Source organism: Pipistrellus kuhlii, unplaced genomic scaffold (genome assembly GCF_014108245.1).
Source record: "Pipistrellus kuhlii isolate mPipKuh1 unplaced genomic scaffold, mPipKuh1.p scaffold_m20_p_4, whole genome shotgun sequence".
Classification (NCBI taxonomy): domain Eukaryota; kingdom Metazoa; phylum Chordata; class Mammalia; order Chiroptera; family Vespertilionidae; genus Pipistrellus; species Pipistrellus kuhlii.
In genome coordinates this window covers 25751439-25772744 of record NW_023425540.1, presented here as the reverse complement: position 1 = coordinate 25772744, position 21306 = coordinate 25751439, and the positions used below count along the sequence as shown (strand labels likewise).

Sequence of the window (21306 nt, the reverse complement as noted above, 5' to 3'; positions counted from 1 at the left end):
CAGCAGGGTTTTTACAGACACGCCTGTCATCCCCACCGGGCCCGTTCCTCAGGGTGCAGAGCTCCTGCACGTGGTCCCACATTCAGAGACCGTGTTTCGTTAGTCCCAGCAGACCCTGCGGCCCCACCACAGCCCCTGGGCAGGTGCTCTGCTCACCAGCTGCCAGGGAAGTCGGGTGAGCCTGAACTCCAACCTCTGATCCCAGACCCTGGTTTTAAGAACCATTCGTGCGTGCAGTGAACGCCAGCAAACACACCGGAAGCCGAGTGTGTCGCTGCCTGTGAGTTCGAGCTGCAGAGAAGCGTAGCATTGTCCAGATTGGGATGACTGCGCCTGCGCGATCCATCCCACCAGCTCCCGCGGGCAGTAGCGCCCCCTGGCGGGCAGGGGGCACACAGCTTGCCTCCTCACGATTGTGACATCCATAGTGAAGAGATGAAAACAGCGCCTGGCTGCCCGCCTGTGTAGCTTTGACCGACCTACGAACCAGGTGGTCACGGTTTGATTCCTGATCAAGGTATATGCCCGGATAGTGGACTCAATCCCCAGTGGGGGGCATGCAGGAGGCAGCTGATCGATGATTCTTTCTCATCATTGGTGTTTCTATTTCTCTCTACCTCTCCTTCCCTCTCTGAAATCAGTAAAAATGTATTTTAAAAAAGAAAAAATAGCACCTGGTATATGAATGAAAGCTCGCGCTGACATTCCCACGTATTAACTTAATTTCTGGACCGACAACACAAAGATGATGCTTCCAGGGGCTTCCAGTGGCGTTTCAGAGGTAAGGGCACTGGAATACAGTGGGCGGTTGTCTCTGTTCGGCCCCCTTCTCCACAGCAGTCATGCTTGTGGGGCAGATGTGAGTGCTGTCTGGAGACCTCGTGGTCCCCTGACTCCTGCACCTTCACCCGCCTCTCACATGGGACCTCAAAAAAAAAAATAAAAAAAATCAAGAAACAGACAAGCCACAGCCACCCTCTTGTCTCCTGAGCACTTGATGAGATCCTGGCAAAGCAGGGCTTTGGGGGAAGTTGTACCAGAGAGGCCCCAGCAATACTGGGCCAGGGAGGACGGGCGGTGCTGGCCGGGCCCCAGGAGCCTGCGTGTGGGAGGGATGGGCAAGTGGCATTGAGTGGGGCCCAGAGACCAACCGCACCAGGGTCCCTGGCCCAGGCTGGGCTGCCTCAAGGAAAGCAGCCTACTCAGCAAGGAGGTGCCTGCTCACGGGGTGAGTGCAATGGCGCTGCAGGAGAGGCCGCGTGCTGCCTGGGGCTCAGGGCGCTCACAGGCACTGAGCTGAGGCCGACACACACCAGTGGTTCTGTTATATTGGCATTTGAGTTTGCCTTTCACACATCTGAGCTCCGCTGTCTTGTGCATCTGCACCCCTTTCCAGGGCTGTCCAGTGGCGAAGGTGCCACGCTGTCTGCGGCCCCGTGGGCACTGATGATGCCCACACTTGCTTCCCCGCAGAACTCACTGCGTGGGTGCCCTTGGCTGCGTGGCCCAATTGGGACCTTAGGGCCCTACCATGTCTTCCCAGGAGTCTGACAGCGCTTGGGGGCCTGGTCCTCCAACTCCCCTGTGATACCCTCACTCCTGCCCCGAAGGCCAGGCCTGTGCTCCAGGTCATGCATGTGAACATCCGTAGCAGAGACCAAAGGACAGCTGGGCACGCTAGTCCCTCCTCAGCAGTCCTGCGTCCACCCTCCCCACGGCCCCCAGGAGTCACAGTGAACAGCTTCCCAAGCCTGTTCACCACATGGCGTTGTGTTCACACGGTGCACACTTCACCATGAGACTTCAGAACACCTTCACCCCGAAGAGAACCCCATGCCCGCGGCCACGTTCCCCTCCCACAGCCCGTTTCCTCACCACCAGCCCACATTCTGCCTGGATTCCGCTATCCTGCAGTTCATGTAAGTGGAATGTACGTGACCTGTGGCTGGCTGTCACACAGCTCATCCGTGAGGTAGCTCATGTCAGGGCGCCATTCCTTTCAACAACTGAGTTAGATTCCAGTGAATATGTTTATGTTTTGTTCAGTCACTTGTCAACGGATGGGTAGGTGGGCTGTTCCCACATTTTGGCTGGTGTGAGCAGTGCGCACTTGTGTCTGTGGGCACACACCCCTCCGGGCTGTTCATGCAGGAGCAGGACTGCTGGGTCACAGTGACTGCTGAACAACTTTAGGAGCTTCAACGGTTTCTCCGCGGCCACATTCACACCCGCGGGCAGCCTCCCTGCCCCTTCGGCTCACCTCCATCCCGTGGGTATGACGTGGCCTGGCTGCGATCCTGTTAGAGTAAGGGGTCCCTCTAGTCTAAGGGGACCAGACGTCCCGATTTCTAACAATTTGTCTAACAATTTTTTAAAAAGTCTTTTCTAAAACGCCGCGGGACAAGTTGTTAGAAATCGGGACTGTCTCGCCAAAAGTGGGATGTCTGGTCACCATACTCTAGTCACAGGTGTTATTTGCTGATTCTATCCTGACAGAAGTTTCGGCAAACACCTCCAAGGGAAGGGAGGCATGGGGGCATCTTCTGCCAATTATCTAAGTTTTACGCCGAAAGAGACACGTGAGATTCTTCAACATAGATTTTTATTCTTCTACTAACAAAAACCATACAAAGACAAGGAGCCTGTAAAAGGAAAACAAAATCCACTTGAACTGGCTGCGGTTACAGTTACACAAAGCTCAGTGCGGGGAGGCGGGGGGGTGCTCAGACCGAGGACAGGCGGGTGGGGCGGACACGTGACCCCTCACCAGGCACCTGTGAGGAGGTTTCGCTTAACTCAATGCTGAAACAGGACGGTCCACGTCTGAACCCCACCCCCACCCTGGACGGCTGCAGCTACTTGGCACACATTCTGGCCAGTGGCCACTCGGATGGCAGTGCTGGCCCTCTAGGCTGCCCGATGGCTCCTCAGAACCATCTAGAAATGCACGTGTAGTCTTTGCCCCGACATGAAGTCCAGGCCCAGGTCCGTTCTCATGGGACCCCATGGTAGCCCGAGGGCGCCAAAGCCATGGTCCTTCGGGCCTTTCACGGGGACCACGCGGCATTGAAATGCCCGGGTGTTTAACGAAATAAATAAGCCACACGGCGGGCAGGGCCCCAATCACCGCAGCATCTACAGTGCACGTGCTCACGACTGCAAGCGGAAAGACCACAAGGTAAAGTGCAAAGTCCACGGATCGCTAAAAGGTACCTCGTCAGTGCCCTAAACACGGCTGCCACCTCCCCTCCATGCGGTGGAGGGACCAGGCCGCAGCCGGACAACTCAGTGCATGTGCCCTTCCCGCCCGGGACCCCACGGCCTCGGCGGGCGCCCCGCCCCGGAGCCCAAGGGGGGCCACGGAGGCCACAGGAGCAAGTGTGTCAGAGGCTGAGCTGTGTGGTGTGCTCACGGCTCCGAAGGTGTGAATGCCGGGCTTTCACAGCTCCCGTGTCTCAGAAACGTGCCCGCAGAGCCGGGACCGCAGTGCTCCTGAGAGGCTGGAGCGCCCAGCAGCACACGCCTGGGCTCGGAGGGCTCCACGGGGGTGCTCTCCCTCAGAGGTTCCTGGAGCACCAGCCCAGCAGGACCACCCACCTCCTGTCCCCACAGAACCACGTTCCCTCACCAGAGGTCCCAGAGACGGGCCCCTGACCAAGGCCCCCAGCAGAGCCGGGATGTGGGCGTGGGCGGCTGGAGACAAACGGGGACATCCAAGAGCACAGACAGATGGGGGCGGACGGAGAACCTGTGCTGAGCCCTTAGCCACAGGCTGACCTTCCGCCTTCATACACGGACCCTAATGGCCCCGGGGTCAACTCCAGACCAAGTGTGGCTTCTTATGAATGTCCGGGACGGGGAAGAACTGAAATGTGCCAGGAGAATGAACTCCAGAATCCAGAGGCTCGGTGCATGGCCCTCACCGAGGGGCGCAGGTCCCAGGCCCCCGGAGCCTCCCTCAGGAGCACCTGGAGCACCACGGGCATCTCCTCTCCCCTCGGCCTCGAGGAAACCTTCTCAGTCGCGCGCTGGCTCTCAGCTGGCACAGGGGAGCCCGCTGGTATTCTAGAAGCTTCTGTAGGAAGCCACGCTGGCAGGTCAGGCTGTGGTCTGTGCTGGACACGAGCCCCGCGCCTGCCCCTCGAGCTTCCCGAGCAGCTGGGTGTTAGGAGTAGATGGTGATCACCTCCCGGCCGCTGCCCCGGACCAGGAGCACCCTGTTCAGTCCCTCAGTCAGGACCTCGAGGAACTCCATATCTGGGGTGGATGGAGTTAAGGCCATAGCTGACCCCATGGGACATGTAGCCTAAGGCGTGAGAAGAGTGACTTACTCAGGGTCCTGTGTCGTTAGGAGTCGGTCTGAGAAAGAGACTGAGGACAGGGTCAGGGAAAGCTAGGGGTGGGGTGGGAGAGCGACCCAGGCAGGCAGGGGTCACAGGGATGCAGCCGGCGGCGCTGACCCCACCCAACAGGAGGCCTCCTCAGACACAGATGGTCTAACAGGGAACCGAGAGGAGACCCTGCACTCCCCGGGGGCTCTGGGTGCAGACCCACCAGGAGGGATGTGCCTGATAGGCATGTCCACTGTCCACCAAGACAACCAGAGAGACCGGGACATAAATCCCTCACGGGTCAGTGAGAAAGAAGCTTGAACCTGAGAGCCCAGCTGCTGACTCCTCCTGCTCACCTCTTCCCCTGCACCCCCAGGAGAGGGAGGGGGACCATGGTCCTAAGCCACACTCCCAGGCAGCCTTCAGCAGGGCTGACCTGTGACCTCTAAGGTCACAACCTCCCACTCTGTGGCTGACACACACCGATCAACTATGTGGGACCAGGGGGCCCATGTGGGGACACAGGGCTCCATGGATAGAAAGGTGTTTAAGGAGCAGCAAGATGCCAAGACGGCTCAGAGTTGAGCCTGGGCAGAGCCTGTGACCCCGTCGCCAGGCCTGCTCCGTCCCAGAGATGGAGTCACACACAGGCGCCCGACAGGCCTCAGGGAAACACCAGGACAGGAGCCTGCCGGGCGGGGGCCCGGAGCCCAGAGCCCACCCCACCCGCCTCCCCGCCCCAAGAGGGCGTCCGGGAAAGGATACAGTTCTCATCCCCCTGCCGGTTTTTGGGGGGTCCCGGCATGTTCAGCAGGACCAGCTGGGCATCCTGGGACTTGTTCAGGACGACACCGTTGAGCTTCACCGCCGTGTGCATCCTCCTGACGTTGGACTGGTTCCTGCAAAAGGGAAGCAGTCACTCTGCACCCCCCGCCCACGAGGCTGGGCACCAGGCCGGATCTGAACCCGTCTGCCCCACTTGGTGCCCATCGGAAAGGGCCAAGTGGAAACAAATCCGATTCAGACCGACTCACAGCCCCGAGGCTCCATGGGCGGCGATTCCATGGGCAGAGAGCGCGTTTGGGGACAGAGGACAGGGAGGGGGGTTTATTCAGCAACCAGAAGGCGTTGGCCTCCCGGCACTTCAGACGGAGACTCACTAAAGCTGCCGAGCGTCTAGTTCACAAGCGACTGTGGACACAGGAGGAAACAAATGCTTCAGGGGGAGCTTGCTGTCTGGGCGCACAAAGGCGCTCACGCATCCGGGGGCTCTGACCTGTGTCCAGGTGGAATCCCCAGCCAAACCTCACTTTAAACATGACCCTGAGGTGAGTTCGCTAAACCCAGCGCACAGGCTGACCTCTCTCGCAGCCAGACACAGGCTGGGGTGGGAGAAGCCCAGAGGTAGAGGGGAAGGAGCCAGGCCCCCGCACCTGGCTCCTACCCCCACTACAGTCTGAAGCCCGGTACCAAGCCCAAGATCCTGGCAGAGGACATGGCCGCTGTGAGGTCCAACCTGCTCTGGGTCCCCCCGGCCACTGCTGCTCTTGGCTCTGTCTGAAGGACAAGAGCCTCCAACGCTCCCCGGCCCTGTGTCTTGGGGCCTCACTCACTAACCAGTTCTCACATCTAGAGAGAGTGCAGACCCACACCCTCCAGCTTGCCAGGCACTCAGGCCCCCACAGGGCCCCACGGGTCCCCAGCCAGGTGGCCGCAGGTCCCCTCTCTAGGGAATTGCTCCCATGAGCACTCAGGAGCAGCTGTCTTCAGAGCCCGCCCACCTCAAAGCATTTGCCTCTTCCTGTGCCGGACGATTGTGGGGTCACACACGGGGGATCCGTGGCCAGCCTCAGGACATCCAGCCTGGCTGCAGCCCTTCTACTAGGTCACTGTGGCTGGGACACGAGGGGGACGGTGGCAGACAGGCAGACAGACAGACAGAGGCCGCACACGAGGGGTCGGGAAAAGGCCTGCAGGACAAAGAGGCCCAGGCCGTACTCTTTGATCAACTCAACCCTTCAACCCAATAAACCTGATTATAACCACCAATTATTACCAGCAGGAAAACAGGGACACACAGGCCCTTTATTTCCTCCCTCCAATTCCGTCTGATAAAATTAGAGATCGGGTCTCTGTCCGAGGCACAACCGGGACCTCTCATCACAACAACCATGAATTAGGTGCCCGGAGAGACCACAATTACCAGTGTGCCTGGGGAGGGCAGCAATTCTGGAAACGCATGTGTGAGGTATTAGAGGGCCTCTGGGGCGAGGAGTCTGAAAGCACATATAATCTTACAATCAGGGGTTTGGGCCGGGAAGGACCCGTGGCTCCAGAACAAAGTGACCCCGCTGCAGGTCAAAGGCCCAGCAGGGACAGAGTGGCCCTCACATCCCCAGAAGCTGAGAGTCTGCAGAGCCCACCAAGTCAGAAGAGTATCAAAGGCCCCGATTCTGCCAGAGAGAGAAGAGCTTTTGAAACAGGGTTTCAGAGGCTGGGAATTAAGTCCAGGGGGATGGGCATGGGGTAAGTTAAATGGCGATTCTGGTCCCTGGTGACGACATGGCAAGGACTGAGGAAATGTAGGGGGGGAAAAAACAAAGAAAAAAAAAACAATACACACACACACTGCACACCCTGGAGAGCCAGAAAACCACCCCAAAGTGCATGTGCCCTGGGGACACTCGGTGAGGCACGCACACGTCAGGGGGGGCTGACCTCACCTCCCGAAGCCTCTCCCGGCCTAACCATGAGGAGGGCCCGGCAGGAGTGCGGCCCTGGAGGAACGGACACCCACAGGCTGAGTTCTGCCCATGACACAGCCTCTTCCTGGTTCATTCTCTCCTGAGTCCCCAGGCCGGGGGGGGGTCCGTGCTGAGGCCTGCTCCAGGCAGGGGTTGGGGGTCCAGGTGCATGGAGCCTGTCCTGAGCCCACAGGTGCCGCACAGGGATCATAACAGGGCCATCAGTACACAGTGCTTTAGGGAGAAATCTGACCTGTGTCTACATGTTGTTGATTTTTTTTTAATGTATAGACTTTGGGGGTGGGATTTTAAATTTGCAGAAAGTAGTCCCATGTACATTCTGAGCAGTCTCCCTAATATGTCTAGGTTTGTGCCCTCAATGGACCAACACTGTTACCTAATTCACTCGGGTTTAGGGGTCAAGAAAGGAACTGTAGCCACCCAGGCCCCAGACACTGCCTTGAACTGGGCCACGCCGGAGAAAACAGCCCAACAGTTCCTGGGGCAGCCAGGAAAGGGGGGACACAACAGAGAAAGAGGGACGGACAGATGGACCAATAGCAGCTTCAGGGGGCCCTCCCCGCCCCCTGGCCAACCTGGCCCCGGCCCCCTGTCCGTGGGACTAAGTCCCGCCCTGACTGTACAGAGAATTCATCCACATCCCTTTTCACACAGACGTTACAGGACAGCAGCTGCCCTCCCACAGGGTGAAAGCTGTCTGATGTGGGGGCACAGGAAATCCTGTCCCCGCAGAACCGAGGCTGGTATCCGAGTGCTTGATCCAGGGATGTGGATGAATCAACTAACAGCTACCAAACAAAACACATGCTTCCGCTCGGAGCCGGCTCAGGACCCACCGGCCCAGATCTCTGTGCTTCCGTGGAATTCAGAGAATGAAGCTCAGGAATGTGCCGTGAGCCGCTCTGAATGGAGAAGAGCAATCAGACAGGAAATAACGGAAAGCTACAGCAGCGGCGAGCAAGCTCCGCCTGCACACGGACTCGCACGCACACACAGCCACGCACACACGGGTTACTAAGGGTACGTGGATCAGGCATGCGAAGCAAGCAGGCTAACAGGTATCCTAAACCAGGTGACTTACAGGTTTCCCCATTCTCTACATGGAAGAGAAAAACAGAGAGAACATGTTACTTCGGCAGTGATCACGATACACACTTTTAAACAACTGTGGGCTCATCCCAGGCTGCCCTTTCCTGGCCTACCCTGGTCTTCTCTGCGAGGGTCCTGGAGAGCCCCAGGCCCTTCCCAACCGCCTGGGCTCTGGAGTCTAGCCCTCCACTAACGCCCTCAGGGAGGCGCTGCTCTGCTATCCTGGGACCCAGAGCTGTGTGACTATGGCGCAACCAGACCCGTTCCTGGGGCCCAGCCACGCCATGTCCTCCACGGGCACCTCTGCCAGCCATGGCGGTTCTCAGCTCAATGCCACAGGCGGGAGCCAAGGCAGGGGGACAGGTCTCTGGCTCTGACAGGCACCCGCATCATCAGCAGGTCCAAGCTGGAGTTGTGATCCATCCAGGAGCCCTCACTTCTAGCTGCTGTAAGACTCACCAGAGCACAGTCAGTAACTCCCCGAGAGGACACTGTGGCCCCTGGGCTGGTTCCCTGCCCTCCAGGCCTGCCTGCCTGCAGCTGTGTGCCCGCTGCCCTGTCACAGGCAACACAGGGAGGTGGGACCTGCCACCCGGGCCCCCAGGTTGCCACTCACGGCTTCAGGCTGAAGAGGTCTTTGAACCCGGACATGTTGGCATCTTTGTTCTTCAGCTTCTCGGCGATCAGCTTCTCCTTCGTCCAGGTCATCTGCACTTTGTCGGGTGTGGCAGGGGCGCGGGTCCTGGCGGCCACCACAGAATGGGATGCAGTGTTCCGGTCGTGAATTAGCTGAGCCTGGTGGGAGGGCAGGGGCAGCAACAGGCTCACCACAGCAGGTCCCCAACCTCCCAAGAAAGAGGTGAACATGGAAGGGAGAAGCCGCTGGCCCAATTGAAACCAGACCCCCAGACGGCCTCCCAGCTGAGGTCCTAGTTCTGCCCCACTCCCACCAGTCCTCCTGGGCTTTCAGACCAAATTCATCACTTCCTTTCCTCCTTCACTGTCTTCTCCTGCCCCAGCTCTGAAAGCTGGCTCAAAGTGACCGCAAAGACCTGGGCCCCTCAGCCCAGGGGTCCGGAGGAACACTGAGTCCTGCACCCACACCCATGCACACCCAGGCCCACACACACCTCCCTCTCCCGCTCCGTCTTGGACAGCTGCATCTGCTTCAGCATCTGGCTCCTCTGCTCCATGACCAGCGTCTTCTCATAGGTGAAGGCAGAGATATCGTTCTCAACCTAGAATGCCCCGGGACACAGAAGTAAACTCAGTGTGTACAGAACTCGACGCTCTCACCACAGATCACAGTGTCAGGTGGAGCAGGTACTGAACAATGGGGGCCTGGCCCCTCCCTCTGCGGCTCAGGGCCTCCAGCCCCAGTAGGGGTGAGTGTGTGTGCATGTAAGTATGATTCTGTGTGTAAGCATGTACGTGTTGGTGTATATGTGCGAGTGTGTGAGCATATATGTGAATCAGCATGTGAGTGTGAGCATATGCACAAGTGAGTATAAGTGTGAATGTGTATGTGTGTGTGTGTGTGTGTGGACATGAATGCTGGTGAATGTGAGCATGTGAGCAGAAGGGTGTGAGACTGTGTCAGTGCCTGAGTGTGTGACAGCCCTCACAATTCTCCATCTTCATCACAGGAATAGGTAAATGTCACATTTCCCCTACAGGACAAACTAGAGGGCAGCCACCTTTGGGAGCTTTCCTCTCACAAAATACACCCAGCCCACCCACAGGGAAAACATCAGGCAAACCTAACCCGAGGGGCAGTTTACAAAGCACCCGAGTCGCTTGAACTGCCTCGGTCACAAAGGAAAAGGGAGAAACTGTCACGTCCCGGAGGAGGGCACCAACGTGGGGTCCTGAGCCAGAAAAGGGCCCGGGAGAACCTGAACAAAGCAGCTCGGCAGCCGCCCTGCCCCCGAGCCCAGGCCCTCACCATCTCCACCACCTCCACCTCCGCGCTGATCCGCAGGTGGTACAGGAACGTCTGCAGGTCCTTCTTCATCTGGATGCTGTTGTCGTCCACCTGCGCGACCGTGAAGATGCGCATCCGGCACTTCCTCCACACCTGGGGGGGCAACTGCTCTCAGGGCAGCTCTGGCATGCTGGCCCCCTGCCCACCTCAGGGGACACAGGCCACCCAGAGTCTCCCACCTCACGTGACACCCCCCCCCCGGCACTCTCCCACAGTGTGACCCCCACCCCACCAATGAATGGCCCCTGACCCCAAATCTGTGACCCCTGACCCCCACCTATAACCCACCCCCTGTGACCCCCGCTCCCACCTTGTGCTGCCGCAGCAGGAAGGGCAGCAGCATTAGCAGGCCCCCGTCGTGTACGATCCACCACACGTCGATGTGCCCATCGCTGAAGCGCTCCTGGTTTTGCGGGAACAGGTCCACGTTTTTGGCCACCAGCAGGGCCTGCTGTGCTGCCGTGGTGTCGCGAACGGTGTCTGTGGAGGCGGCACACACTTCAGCAGGGCCTTGGCAGCAAGCACTGCACACGCCATAGACTCGCTAGGCACAGCCAGCGCAGGAGGCGGCCACAGGGTCCTCACGAAGCCCCCACCTGGGTGGGCTCCAAAGGCAGCACTTGCTCCATCAGCAGCTCGGCAGCCGGCACAAGGGTGTGGGCGGCCAAGCCGGGTACCTCCCCAGGGATGGCCAAACCGAGGGGCATAGTTGGGAAAAAGGGAGAGGACAGCTCAAAGGGCCATTTGCTGTTCAAATGTTTTCAAGTGAAACAGCACAGCCTGGGCTCCCTGACACCCCCAGCCTGTGGGAGACGTTACCCACCAACGAAGTTCTTCCAGGAGAAAGGGTTGTCCTCCTCCTTCCAGGACTCGGGCCAGGCCATGAGCACCGTGTTGTGCTTCATGCCCCCCAGGCCGGCCGACTGGATCAGGTGGGACATGCCGTCCCGCAGGTTGGAGGACACCACCAGCTGGCAGAAGCCTTTGGTCTTCTCGGTGCCCATCAGGGCCCGGATGTTCTGGGGAGAGGCCGGGAGTCAGTGCCATATGCCCATGGCACAGTCTGGGCACCAGCCCACCACAAGGCACCAGGGAAAGCCTGGGCGGACCCCACACCAACATCACTGCCTCAGGTGAGGCCACAGGCCCGTGGGTGGTGCTTGTGGCACCAGATTCAGGACCCGACAGGTGCTCTGCGGTGGAGTTTGAAATCCATCGGGCAGTCCCATTGGTCTCAGGGCCGGGAGTGTGTCTCTGTGGCTAGTGGCTCTGCCTAAAGCAGACCTGAGCCTTTGGTCTTCTCAGAGAGTGGAGGGATGGTCAGTGCTAGGCATACAACTTGAGGTGGTTCTTTCCACGTGACTCCATGTCTCACAAAACGGCCCACTATTTCACTGGAACACGTTGAGCCTGGGGTTAGACACCTGGTCTGTTGAAAACTCCACTAGACCATGCCAAAGCTAACAACTCTTCTAAGAAAGAGCGTGGTACCTCACAGGCTCGGGACGAAATACGAGGTGCACACCAGGTGCCCCGCCATGTGCCGTTTCTGTCTGCTCGGTCACCAGGCATCTGACCAGCCAGCTCAATACCAGAAGAGTTCCAACACAGTGACCAACAGCATGTCTTCCGTGAAAGCAATGCCAAGGCGGATGCTGGTCTTCTCCCTGGCCACGCTGAGCAGCTCTGAGGCCAGGCTCAGGCCTGTTTTAGGCAGAGCCACGAGCCACAGAGACACACTCCCAGCTCTGAGACCAATGGGACCGCCCGATGGATCTCAAACTCCTCACGTGTCTGCCTCCTAAAATGGCAATGTCTCTCCCAGGTCTGCCCACACTGCACTGTGGAACACAGGTCACTTGTTTTCTTAAGTCTCAGAGGTCAGTGGACAGAGGAATGTAGCCCAGGATGAACTATACCCAGAGGTGCACCAACACTCAATGAAAATGATAGGGATGAGATTCGGGACCTCTGATAGCCAGATGGGATTCCTGGCTGAATTGATAATGAGCGGAGGCTGTGGAGTGTGTTGGGGTAAGATGCATGTATTCTGCACATAAGACAGATGAGCATTTTGGGGTTCAGAGGACAGACTATAGTGGGTTGATGATGGCCCCCCAAAAGATATGCCTAAATCCTAATCTTGATAACCTGTGGATGTGGACTGAAGTGGAAAAAGGGTCTCTAAGATGAAGAGATCATCCTGCATTACCCAGGTGGCCTTGAATCCAGTGACAAGTGCCCTTAAAAGAGACAGAAGAGGAAAGACAAGAGGCACAGAGAAGGCACAGCGGCAAAGACAGGAACAGAAGTGTGAGGAACGTGGCCACAAGCCTAGAGACGCCTGGAACCCCCAGTAGCTGGAGGTTGCAGGAAAGGTCCCCCCTCGAAGTCTTGGGAGGGCGTGCAACCCTGCAACACCTTGATTTTGGACTTCCGACCCCAAGAGAGGGAGGATAAACCTGTGCTGTCAGCCCCTCAGGTGTGATGAGTTACAGCCACTGTAGGCAGGACATTCCTACTTAGGGCTAGAGTCACTGCCTCCCTCTGGTTTTGCTGAGACCTCAGAGCCACTGAGCAGGCAATCCCAGCAGGACAGGGGCCTCCAACAAGGAAGGACATGGATTGAAGCCTCTCAAACTTGGAATCAGTTGACAACAGTAGCGCGCCATGAGCACTAAGGCAGAGCCACGAGCCACAATTTGGGAGCCACCATTAACCCATAAGGACTCTAAAAAAAGGTGAACATCAGGACCTTTCCAAGGTTTGAGCTAAACAGCCTGGGCACCAGGTCTGCAACCTCCTGAGTGTCACCTGCACTGGCTGTCTCTTTAAGTCGCAGAGCAGCGCATATTGGAGGGCATTTCTTAAGCAGGTTTCAGTCCTGCGTGTTTCAAACTCAAAGACCACTGTCTTTTTTGAGACCAGTGATAGCAAAACACACAACACTGTGCCTGGGGCATCGGAGATGGGAGACCTTCACCTGCAGCCCAGGCAGACATGGCCTTCCCGCACCCTCCCCGCCCCCCTTCACAGGCCACGCTGGTCCCACATCCATCTTCCAGTCCGAGCCGGTGCCCACCCACCTCCTCGGCCTGCTGGGCCTCGGCGTGCTTGTCCAGGTAGGTCCCCTCCAGCACAGAGCCCACGATGGTGAGGCCCTTGCCAGCCTTGAGCTGCGTGGTGAAGGACAGCAGGCGGGGGTGCTTCACACACTGTTCGGAGTCCAGGTTCAACATCACCAGCACCTGGGGCCTGTGTAGGGAGAGCAGTTACCGTGGCAACTCATCACCACACACTCACCGGTAGACATGTTGAGACAGGTATGACAAGTGAAACAGGTGAACAGATGGGACAGGTGAACAGGTGGGACAGGTGAACAGGGGGAGAGGTGAACAGATGGGACAGGTGAACAGGGGAGACAGAGGAACAGGTGGGATAGAGGAACAGAAGGGACAGGTAAATAGTCAAATACCGCCTGGGGCTCCTGCTGTAAACCCCAGTGGGTACTTCCTGTCCCTGCCTGTTAACACCTCAGGTAAGTGCAGGAGGGGAGACCAAGGTCTTTCCGTACACATTAAATTCCCTCCCACCCCCTTCCCAGAAGCGAGAAGAGGGCACAGCTGCTGCACGCTGAAGACCACCATCCGCAGGAGCCCCCAGGAAAGCTCACCCACTCCCCATGCCCACACAGCCCAGGCCCAGCCTAGAGCCGGCACCGCCTTCCGGATGTCTGATCAGACACAAGCTGATCACACCGCTCCCCCTCAGCCCCGTGGATGGAGGGAAGGCACTCGGAGCTTCTGAGACACTTCCCTAACAAGAGGAGGACCCGTTTCTAAGTCTGACGTTGGAACAAGTGCTCCGTGGGATCAGCAGGCAGGGCCGCCGGCTCTCACCTCCAGTTCTTGGTGTGGAGAGTGCCGTGTTCCACACGTAGCAGGGCGTAGCGGGCAGCGTTGAGCGACAGCCCCCTGATGCCATCGCCCCACTCCTTCTCGGCCCTGCGGAGGAAGGGGCGGCAGTGAGGCCCCCACAGCCATTCAGAAGGTGCCCGCAGGGCAGCCGCCCAGAAAGCTGCCTTAGGGTCTCTCTGCACTTCTGTGACGGAGGAGGGGCTAGCAGGCAGGCTGAGAGTGGAAAGGGCAGGACATGGGGAGGGGCGTCCTGGCTGGAAGGGGTGGGGGAGGTGACCCTGGCACCTGGGTGGGTCCTCAGATGGGCCAACGGGGAACTGCAGGAGAAGGTGGGGGCTGATGGGCAGGCAGTGACCTGGGCAGAGCTGGCTCGGAAAGACTGGGCTTCACCACATGAGCCTCAGACTGACCCTCCTTCCAAACCACTAGAGCAGCGTTTTTCAACCGCTGTTCCGCGGCACATGTTGCCTGGTGTGCCGTAGGTGCAGACAAGACAAGAATTTTATAATTTTTCACTATTTTGTTTACTTAATATTTCATAATAAAGTAATTATAAAATACTTTCTTTGTGTTTGATTCCTATTCAAGAGAATTACTTTATATATAGTCAATATAGGCACAGAGTTAAATTTTTTAACATTTTCTAATGGTGGTGTGCCTCGTGATTTTTTTCATGAAACAAGTGTGCCTTTGCCCAAAAAAGGTTGAAAAACACTGCACTAGAGCTGGGACGGAGCTTCTGGCAGCCCGCCCACCTGCCACCTGGCCAGAGGGCCCGCCTCCCTGAGAGGCTCCACCCCACCCCGCAGGGACCAGGGGGGCTGGGGAACTGCCCCAGTGAGGAACCACAGGCTCTGAGACGCAGGCAACCTACAAGCACTATTGCTGCCCACGGCTTTGTTTTTGTTTTGTTTTTGTCAGTGAGGGTTCTGGAAATGTTGAAACCTGTCACACACATCAGTGCTGCCATCCCATGGATTTTTGTTTCCAAAAGGCCCGCTAAAATATAGCATGTATATATTAACACAGATAAACCTCATGTTGTGTCTCACAAACTTGGAATCAGCTGACAGCAGCAGATGTGGCAGCTCTCTACCTGTCCACCGACAGGACGATGGCTGCCGCGGGGATCCCGCCCAGGTCCCTCTGCCCTCTCCAGTCCAGCACACCCCTTCCCCTCCCGCAGAGCTCACCCTCGGTACTCGATGTACTTGTAGATACAGCCGGCGATGAGCATGGCGAACAGGGCATAGTACCAGGAGCAGATGAACATCAGTGCCAGGCACAGGCTCATGCCCAGGAAGGACAGCGTCCTGGGGGAGTATGTGGTCATCCAACGGCCACAAGTGGGAACCAGAGTCCATGCCCCGGCCTGGACCCTGACCCGCACATCCCACACACCGCCTGTCCCATGCCCCAAACTAGCATCTGAGCTGCTGCCTCAAACAGGACTGGTCCCTCAGGGAAAACCTTTCTTTCAGTTACCCCTAAAAACTGGCAAGGATGCCTAGCAGCCGCTCCGCCATCCTGAGTTGGCTCTGAGGGCTGGAACGGCCTCACGACACCTGCTGAAGCCCTGGCTCTTCAGCTGTGCTGAACGCCCACTCTGCTCCCCAAGGCTCTCTGCACCCCGCGGGGCACAAAACCCAGCACCCGACACCCCGGAACACAAGACCCAGCAGCCTGGGTCCCACAGCAGGAGTCCCAGGGGACACACACAGGCACGCCGTCCTCACCAGCCTGGCTGGGGGCTTCCACAAAGGACAGCCCGGGCCCCACAGCCTCCGGCCTGGCAGACACACCCTCCCTGCGTAGCCTCACAGGCCGCAGTCTTACCAGTGGTAGTATCTGAAGCGTGGGCGCCAATTGGGGGTGCGCAGGAGGGTCTGCACAGCGCACGCCAGGTTCACAAACATGTAGCACATGAGGAAGAACCTGGGGTCCAAGAAGCAGCATCAGAGGAGCTGAGCCAGGTCCCACGGTGGCCTCAGCATCTGCTCTGTCCTGTGGGAGTCCCTGCCCACCGCCTCCCGTGAAGCCCTCGTCCACATCACTCCTCTTCCAGTGGGTGTGGGTGTGTGTGTGTGTGTGTGTGTGTGTGTCCCCCGATCCCCCTCGTCCACATCACTGTTCTCCCAGTGCAGGGGGAGGAGGGTGTCTCCCTGACCCCTTGTCCACATCACTGTCCTTCCTGGGGGTCTCTCTGTCCCACCATCCACATCACTGTCCCTCCTTCGGGCGTCCCTGGCCCCCTCTCACCCACATCACTTTCCACACCAAATCCCCCTGGGCCGCTCCCTGGCTGTGGTCCCCTGAGCGGGAGGCCAGCCCCAAGAACAGGGCCTCACGCAGTGGCCAAGCGGTGACCACATCCCCTCGCCTGGTCCCCGTATGCCCTTGCCGTGCTCCTGCGCAGCTCACATGGAGAGGATGGGGGCCACGCTGTCCAGGGAAGCGATGAGGATGCCAATCTCACAGATGAGGGCCGTGAGCAGCAGGGCCCACGTGGGCTCCCCGTTGGCCTTCCCATGGCCAAACACCTGCAGGGAGAAGGGACGTGGGCTGGGGCAGGGCCGATGGCCGCGGGAACAGCCTGGAGCTGGCTGGTCCAACCCACAGGTCTCAGAGATGCAGCGTACAGAGAAGTGGATTTCCATGATGCACCTGCACCCTACCCCGGAGCCCGGGAAAGAAACCTGACACCCAGAATGGGAGAGGCAGCCAGCAGTGTGCACTGTCAGACCCAGGGCACCACCCAGTATGTCAGACGGGGGTCTCTTAGGATCCTAAGCCCTGCCTCATGGGGAAAGAATTCTGCAAGGACTTCCCTGCAAGGCACCTGGACCTTCACCCACAGCCATGTGGGAGGCAGAACCTTCCAGAAGGTCTGCCCCTTGCTCGGACACCAGGCCTGAGAAGCTCTTCCCACACTCTGTCCGCTGCCCAGGATTCTAGGGAGGGAAACTGAGCACTCGGCAGAGACAGAACAAAACACGAAATGCAGACCCAGGGGAGCAGCCCCACCAGCCAAGCCTCGGGGGGAAGGGGTCCAAGGTGTGGCTGCCCAACACCAGGGCCACCTCCCGACGGTCCAGCACGGTCCCCGGGCCGGCAGTGCACCCTCCAGGACCTTGTCTCTCCTGAGCGGACAGACGGGAGCCGTGAAAGAGGAAGAAACCTGAGTCTGCTGGGATTGGTTTCAGGAAACTACGTGAGAATGGCAGACGCTAAGTCACAGCGGCACGCTAGCCTCAGATGCTCGATAAATATGAAGGTCGGTGTGTCCCCAAAATGCACCAGCACCTCAGGACAAGACCATGCGTGGAGTTGAGGTCACTGGGCTGGACCCTGAGCCGATCTGACTGGGGTCATGGTACGAACAGCAGAGCAGACACACACGGGGTGGCCATGTGAGCACTGAGGGAGAAGAGGCCGTCTGCACCCCACGGAGAGGCCTCGGGAGGAAGCCTGAGACACCCTGACCTCGGACTTTGGCCTCCAGCCCAGGAGAGGCTCAGCCTGTGCTGTCTAAGCCCCGAGTGTGCGGCCCTGTCATGTGGCACCAGGGCACTAACACACCAACGGCCCAAAGTTCCTCCCAGAGGCGTCAGCCCCAACGGGAGGAAGCAGGGGCTCCGGACTCCGTGGCCCTCGTCGTCACAGGGGGACTGGGGCCCTTCCCACCACCTTTAACCATAAAGACCTCTGTGCTCTGGGGCAGAACTTCGGGGACGGGACCCTCCAGACATGTTCCCTCCCGGGGTCCCGCTCTCGGAAGGGAGCCCCACACCTGCGGGCAGCCGCTCACCTGGAGGAAGGGGACGATGCCGTCGCGGGCGATGGCCTGCAGCAGGCGCGGTGCCCCCGTCAGGCTCTGCAGGCCGGCGCCGCAGGTGGAGAAGAAGGAGCCGATGACGATGACCCAGGGAGATGGCCAGGCCAGCATGCCGATGACCAGGTTCCCCTGCAGGGCCTCCCCGAACCTGTGGGAGGGGCAGCGGGGTGCATGTTGAAAACATGAGCTGAAGGTTAAACGTTTTCCCAGCTGCTGAGTGGGCACAATAGGCCCACCCCCCCCAAGTAAACACACGGGCCCTGCTCCCCGAGGGCCCTCAGGAAGCCATGGCTGGCCCGTCCAGGATCCGTGAGGCCATTGTCACTCCTGCAAGTGACAGACAGCGGCACGGCCTCACTGTCAGGGACCTGCAGCCCTCACACCCGAGGGGCAGATGGACACACAGCTACCAGAAAGCGGGTTGGTGGGGCACTGGCCGCTCTTCCACTGAGCGGTGGTGGGGCCAGCGGGGTTCCCCATGCCTCTCCCAGGATCCCCTGCACCTTCAGCTCTGTCAGGTCTGAGATGGCTCTGTGGTCTCCCAGCAGGAGCAGGATGGACACATCAGACCAAACAGAACCTCAGCCAAGGGACCATGGGGGCCTAGTGTTCTACCCGGGAAGTGTGAAGTCCTGAGTGACCTCAATTTCAAAGCTGAAGTCACTCAAGAAAACAGACTCTGTCCCCAGAAATTGCACATAAAAACCAACATACTTATCTCGCAAGATCACGCCTTCGATGCAGGCCCCAAAGAGCATGATGCAGGAGAGGTCTGTGGCTCGTGTCAAGGAAGCCGTGGACGCCACGTGCAGGCCGCATTCGGGCCTGGAGCCACCCTGTGCCTGCCCACCCCCTCTGGCACTGCCATGTCCCCGTGGCCCTCGGGCACCTTCCTCACTGCTGAGCTCTGGCTCCACAGGACAGGGCCTCAGGTCAGGGAGGACGTGCGGGCCTGCCTGTGACCACTGCGGGGACACGCGCTCGCTCAGAAGGGACCCGCAGCAGTGAGAGGAAAGGCTGGCACCTCCGTGGCACCGTGGGTAAAACTGACCAGAGCACATGCGGGTGACCATGATGTGATACACACGCAGATACGTGATACTAACATCTGTGGTACACGGCATGTGGTAACGTGACTACTGTCTGTAGTTTACACACAGTATCACATTCGGTAACCGACTGGAGGTGGTGCCAGGTGTCGTGTTTTATGTTCTCGCGTCATATCAGCACCTAAGGTCCCTCTCCAAGGGACAGATGTGATCAGAAATCGCCTAAACCAGAGCAGCTCACCCAAGCCTGCGCCTGCACACCTTTACCCCTTTAAGGATACAAATGAAAGATGTGGTCACAATGGCCAGGATGGTCCCGGTGGGGATCGACTTCTGGGCGTCCCTGAGGTCTCCAGATCGGTTCGAGCCCGCCATGATGCCTGCAGAGACAGACAGGCACCTGTCAGGATGGACGCAGCCGGGGCCTCAGCTGCAGAGACGTGAGCTGAAAACCACACCTGCATGGGGCCGCTTTCCCCAGGTCAGGCCTCAAAGAGCACAGCCCATCACTGTGTGTATGTGGGACGGCTACTGCAGGCACCTGAGAAAGGCTCCGAGTGTTCCCCACACTCTCCATGGGGACAGTGAATCCCACCATGAACTACATCACAGTCAAGACCAGAGCAAGGCTCAACCCAGACACTTGCCGTTGATAAAGCCAGAAGCAACCTCCGGGAGCACCTGGCTCCGACCTCACTTCCCTCTTAGATTGGGTTAATCCAGGTGGCTCGGTCAGAAACTCCCAGGACAATGATACTAATCAATGAATTCCTCATGGAGCCAGGTCTGAATCAAGCACTATAAGATGACCCTACAGTAACTGGAGGTCTCCTCACATTGACTCCACTCGGGGTGCAGTCCTGCTACTCCGAATGTGGGTGTGTCACTCCCTACGCCCTCGAGGCTCCGTCCCTCCCTCCCTCTGGTACAGAGCGTAAATGACTCCTACTGGGCTCAAAGAAATGCCAGCCGCTGGCAGGTTTGTTGAGTGCCTCATGAGCGTCTTCTAGGTGTGACCCGATGTGTTAGGAGCTCAGAAAGGCAGAGCTGGGTGGGAGTGCTGGTGCAGAGCCCACAGACAGGTGCCACCAGGCTCGGGGAACACCTGCATCCACAGAGGATGTCCCCACGCTCTCCACCCACCAGATCTGCGGCCATCCCATAACACGTCCTATCCTGACAGATTGGGGGTAACAGGGGAACAGGACAAAGACCCCCTAGGGGCCAGATCCATACCCCACCGCTCACCAAAGTGAGTCCATAACCCCATCTTTAAGGGGAGACTAAAAAGAAGCACCCCTACCTATAAACCACATGGTTAGTATGAGCTGAGATGAAGTACAGAGGGGCAGGGGAGTGGCCCCTGGCGGGCCAGCTTCCCAGAGTGCAGTCAGGCTTGCTTTGGGGGCCAGGAGCCGACCAGGACAGAGACCAGAGGGACAGACACACCGCAGCTACAGGTATGTCAGGCTCCTGCTCTGTGGGGGGACAGGATGAGGGGTGTCCTGGTGGGAGGTGGTCTCCAGGAGCAGTGTGTGTGTGAACCTGTGTGTGTGCACACACATGTGCATATGTACATGACTATATCGGCAAGATGAGGGACTCTTACACACTGAGGGCCCTCCCAGAGGCCAGCTGACTCTTGTAAGGACCAGGATGGCTGCAGTGCTGGCCACTCACAGCTCTCCGTGCCCACTGCTAGGTGCCACCTAATCGCGCACGGGGTGTCTCAGCGAGGCCACCCCACAGTCAGTCACTGCTAACGACCCTGGCCGCTCAGGAGAGCTCAGGACAAAGCTGCCTGAAACCACCTGGCTTCCTGCGCTCCCCACTCAGAACAGACTTCTTTCCTGGGCCAAATAGGAAAGAAAACGGGGCGGGGGAGGGGGTCAGGGTTGGCTACGTTAGAGCTGAGGGCAGAGCCGGCCCGGCCCGCCGGAGTGCCAGCAGCCTCACCCGTCACGGAGGGAAAGTAGATGCCGACCAGCATGGTGAAGTAGGTCATGATGTCGGTGAGCACATAGGGCAGCTTGCTGTTTCTGCTCTCCTCTGGCACCGGGACCGAGGGCGTGCCCTGCTTCTCCACAAACACGCCTTTGTCCGTGTACACACTCCACAGGTTATCTGTGTGGGAAAGGATGGGTCACAGGACTTTGGAACCTTCTACCAGGGCTCCCGCCAGCCGGAGGCCCAGCAGATGCACCCGGCATGCTCAAACTTCACACCGGGCATCAAACTCAGAAACATCTCTGAGGACTGTTCACTAGTCACTGAATGAAAGATTTCTGTTCTACAGACACGTGTGCAGATTTCCCTTGAACAAGTGTGTCCTAGAA

General features: G+C 58.6%; 1 protein-coding gene across 5 annotated transcripts in view; it reads right to left on the bottom strand.

Annotated features, from left to right (window-relative positions):
* Positions 1–2585: 2585 nt before the first annotated feature.
* SLC12A7 (solute carrier family 12 member 7) overlaps positions 2586–21306 on the bottom strand; it is a 78204-nt gene continuing 59483 nt past the window's right edge. For 3 of the 5 annotated variants that reach the window (XM_036410487.2, XM_045571717.1, XM_036410488.2), the window contains exons 9-25: positions 20927–21094; positions 19252–19350; positions 18636–18693; positions 17895–18069; positions 16508–16626; positions 15923–16021; positions 15280–15399; positions 14069–14173; positions 13256–13424; positions 10993–11188; positions 10480–10649; positions 10131–10262; positions 9316–9423; positions 8802–8980; positions 8178–8192; positions 5097–5230; positions 2586–4257 (exon numbers count right to left, since the gene is read on the bottom strand). In XM_036410487.2, coding sequence (XP_036266380.1) covers positions 4166–4257; positions 5097–5230; positions 8178–8192; positions 8802–8980; positions 9316–9423; positions 10131–10262; positions 10480–10649; positions 10993–11188; positions 13256–13424; positions 14069–14173; positions 15280–15399; positions 15923–16021; positions 16508–16626; positions 17895–18069; positions 18636–18693; positions 19252–19350; positions 20927–21094 — 2138 coding nt within the window. In that variant the 3' untranslated portion in view covers positions 2586–4165. The remainder of the gene's footprint in view (positions 4258–5096; positions 5231–8177; positions 8193–8801; positions 8981–9315; positions 9424–10130; positions 10263–10479; positions 10650–10992; positions 11189–13255; positions 13425–14068; positions 14174–15279; positions 15400–15922; positions 16022–16507; positions 16627–17894; positions 18070–18635; positions 18694–19251; positions 19351–20926; positions 21095–21306) is intronic. The other 2 variants (XM_045571718.1, XM_036410490.2) reach the window with 1 other exon arrangement.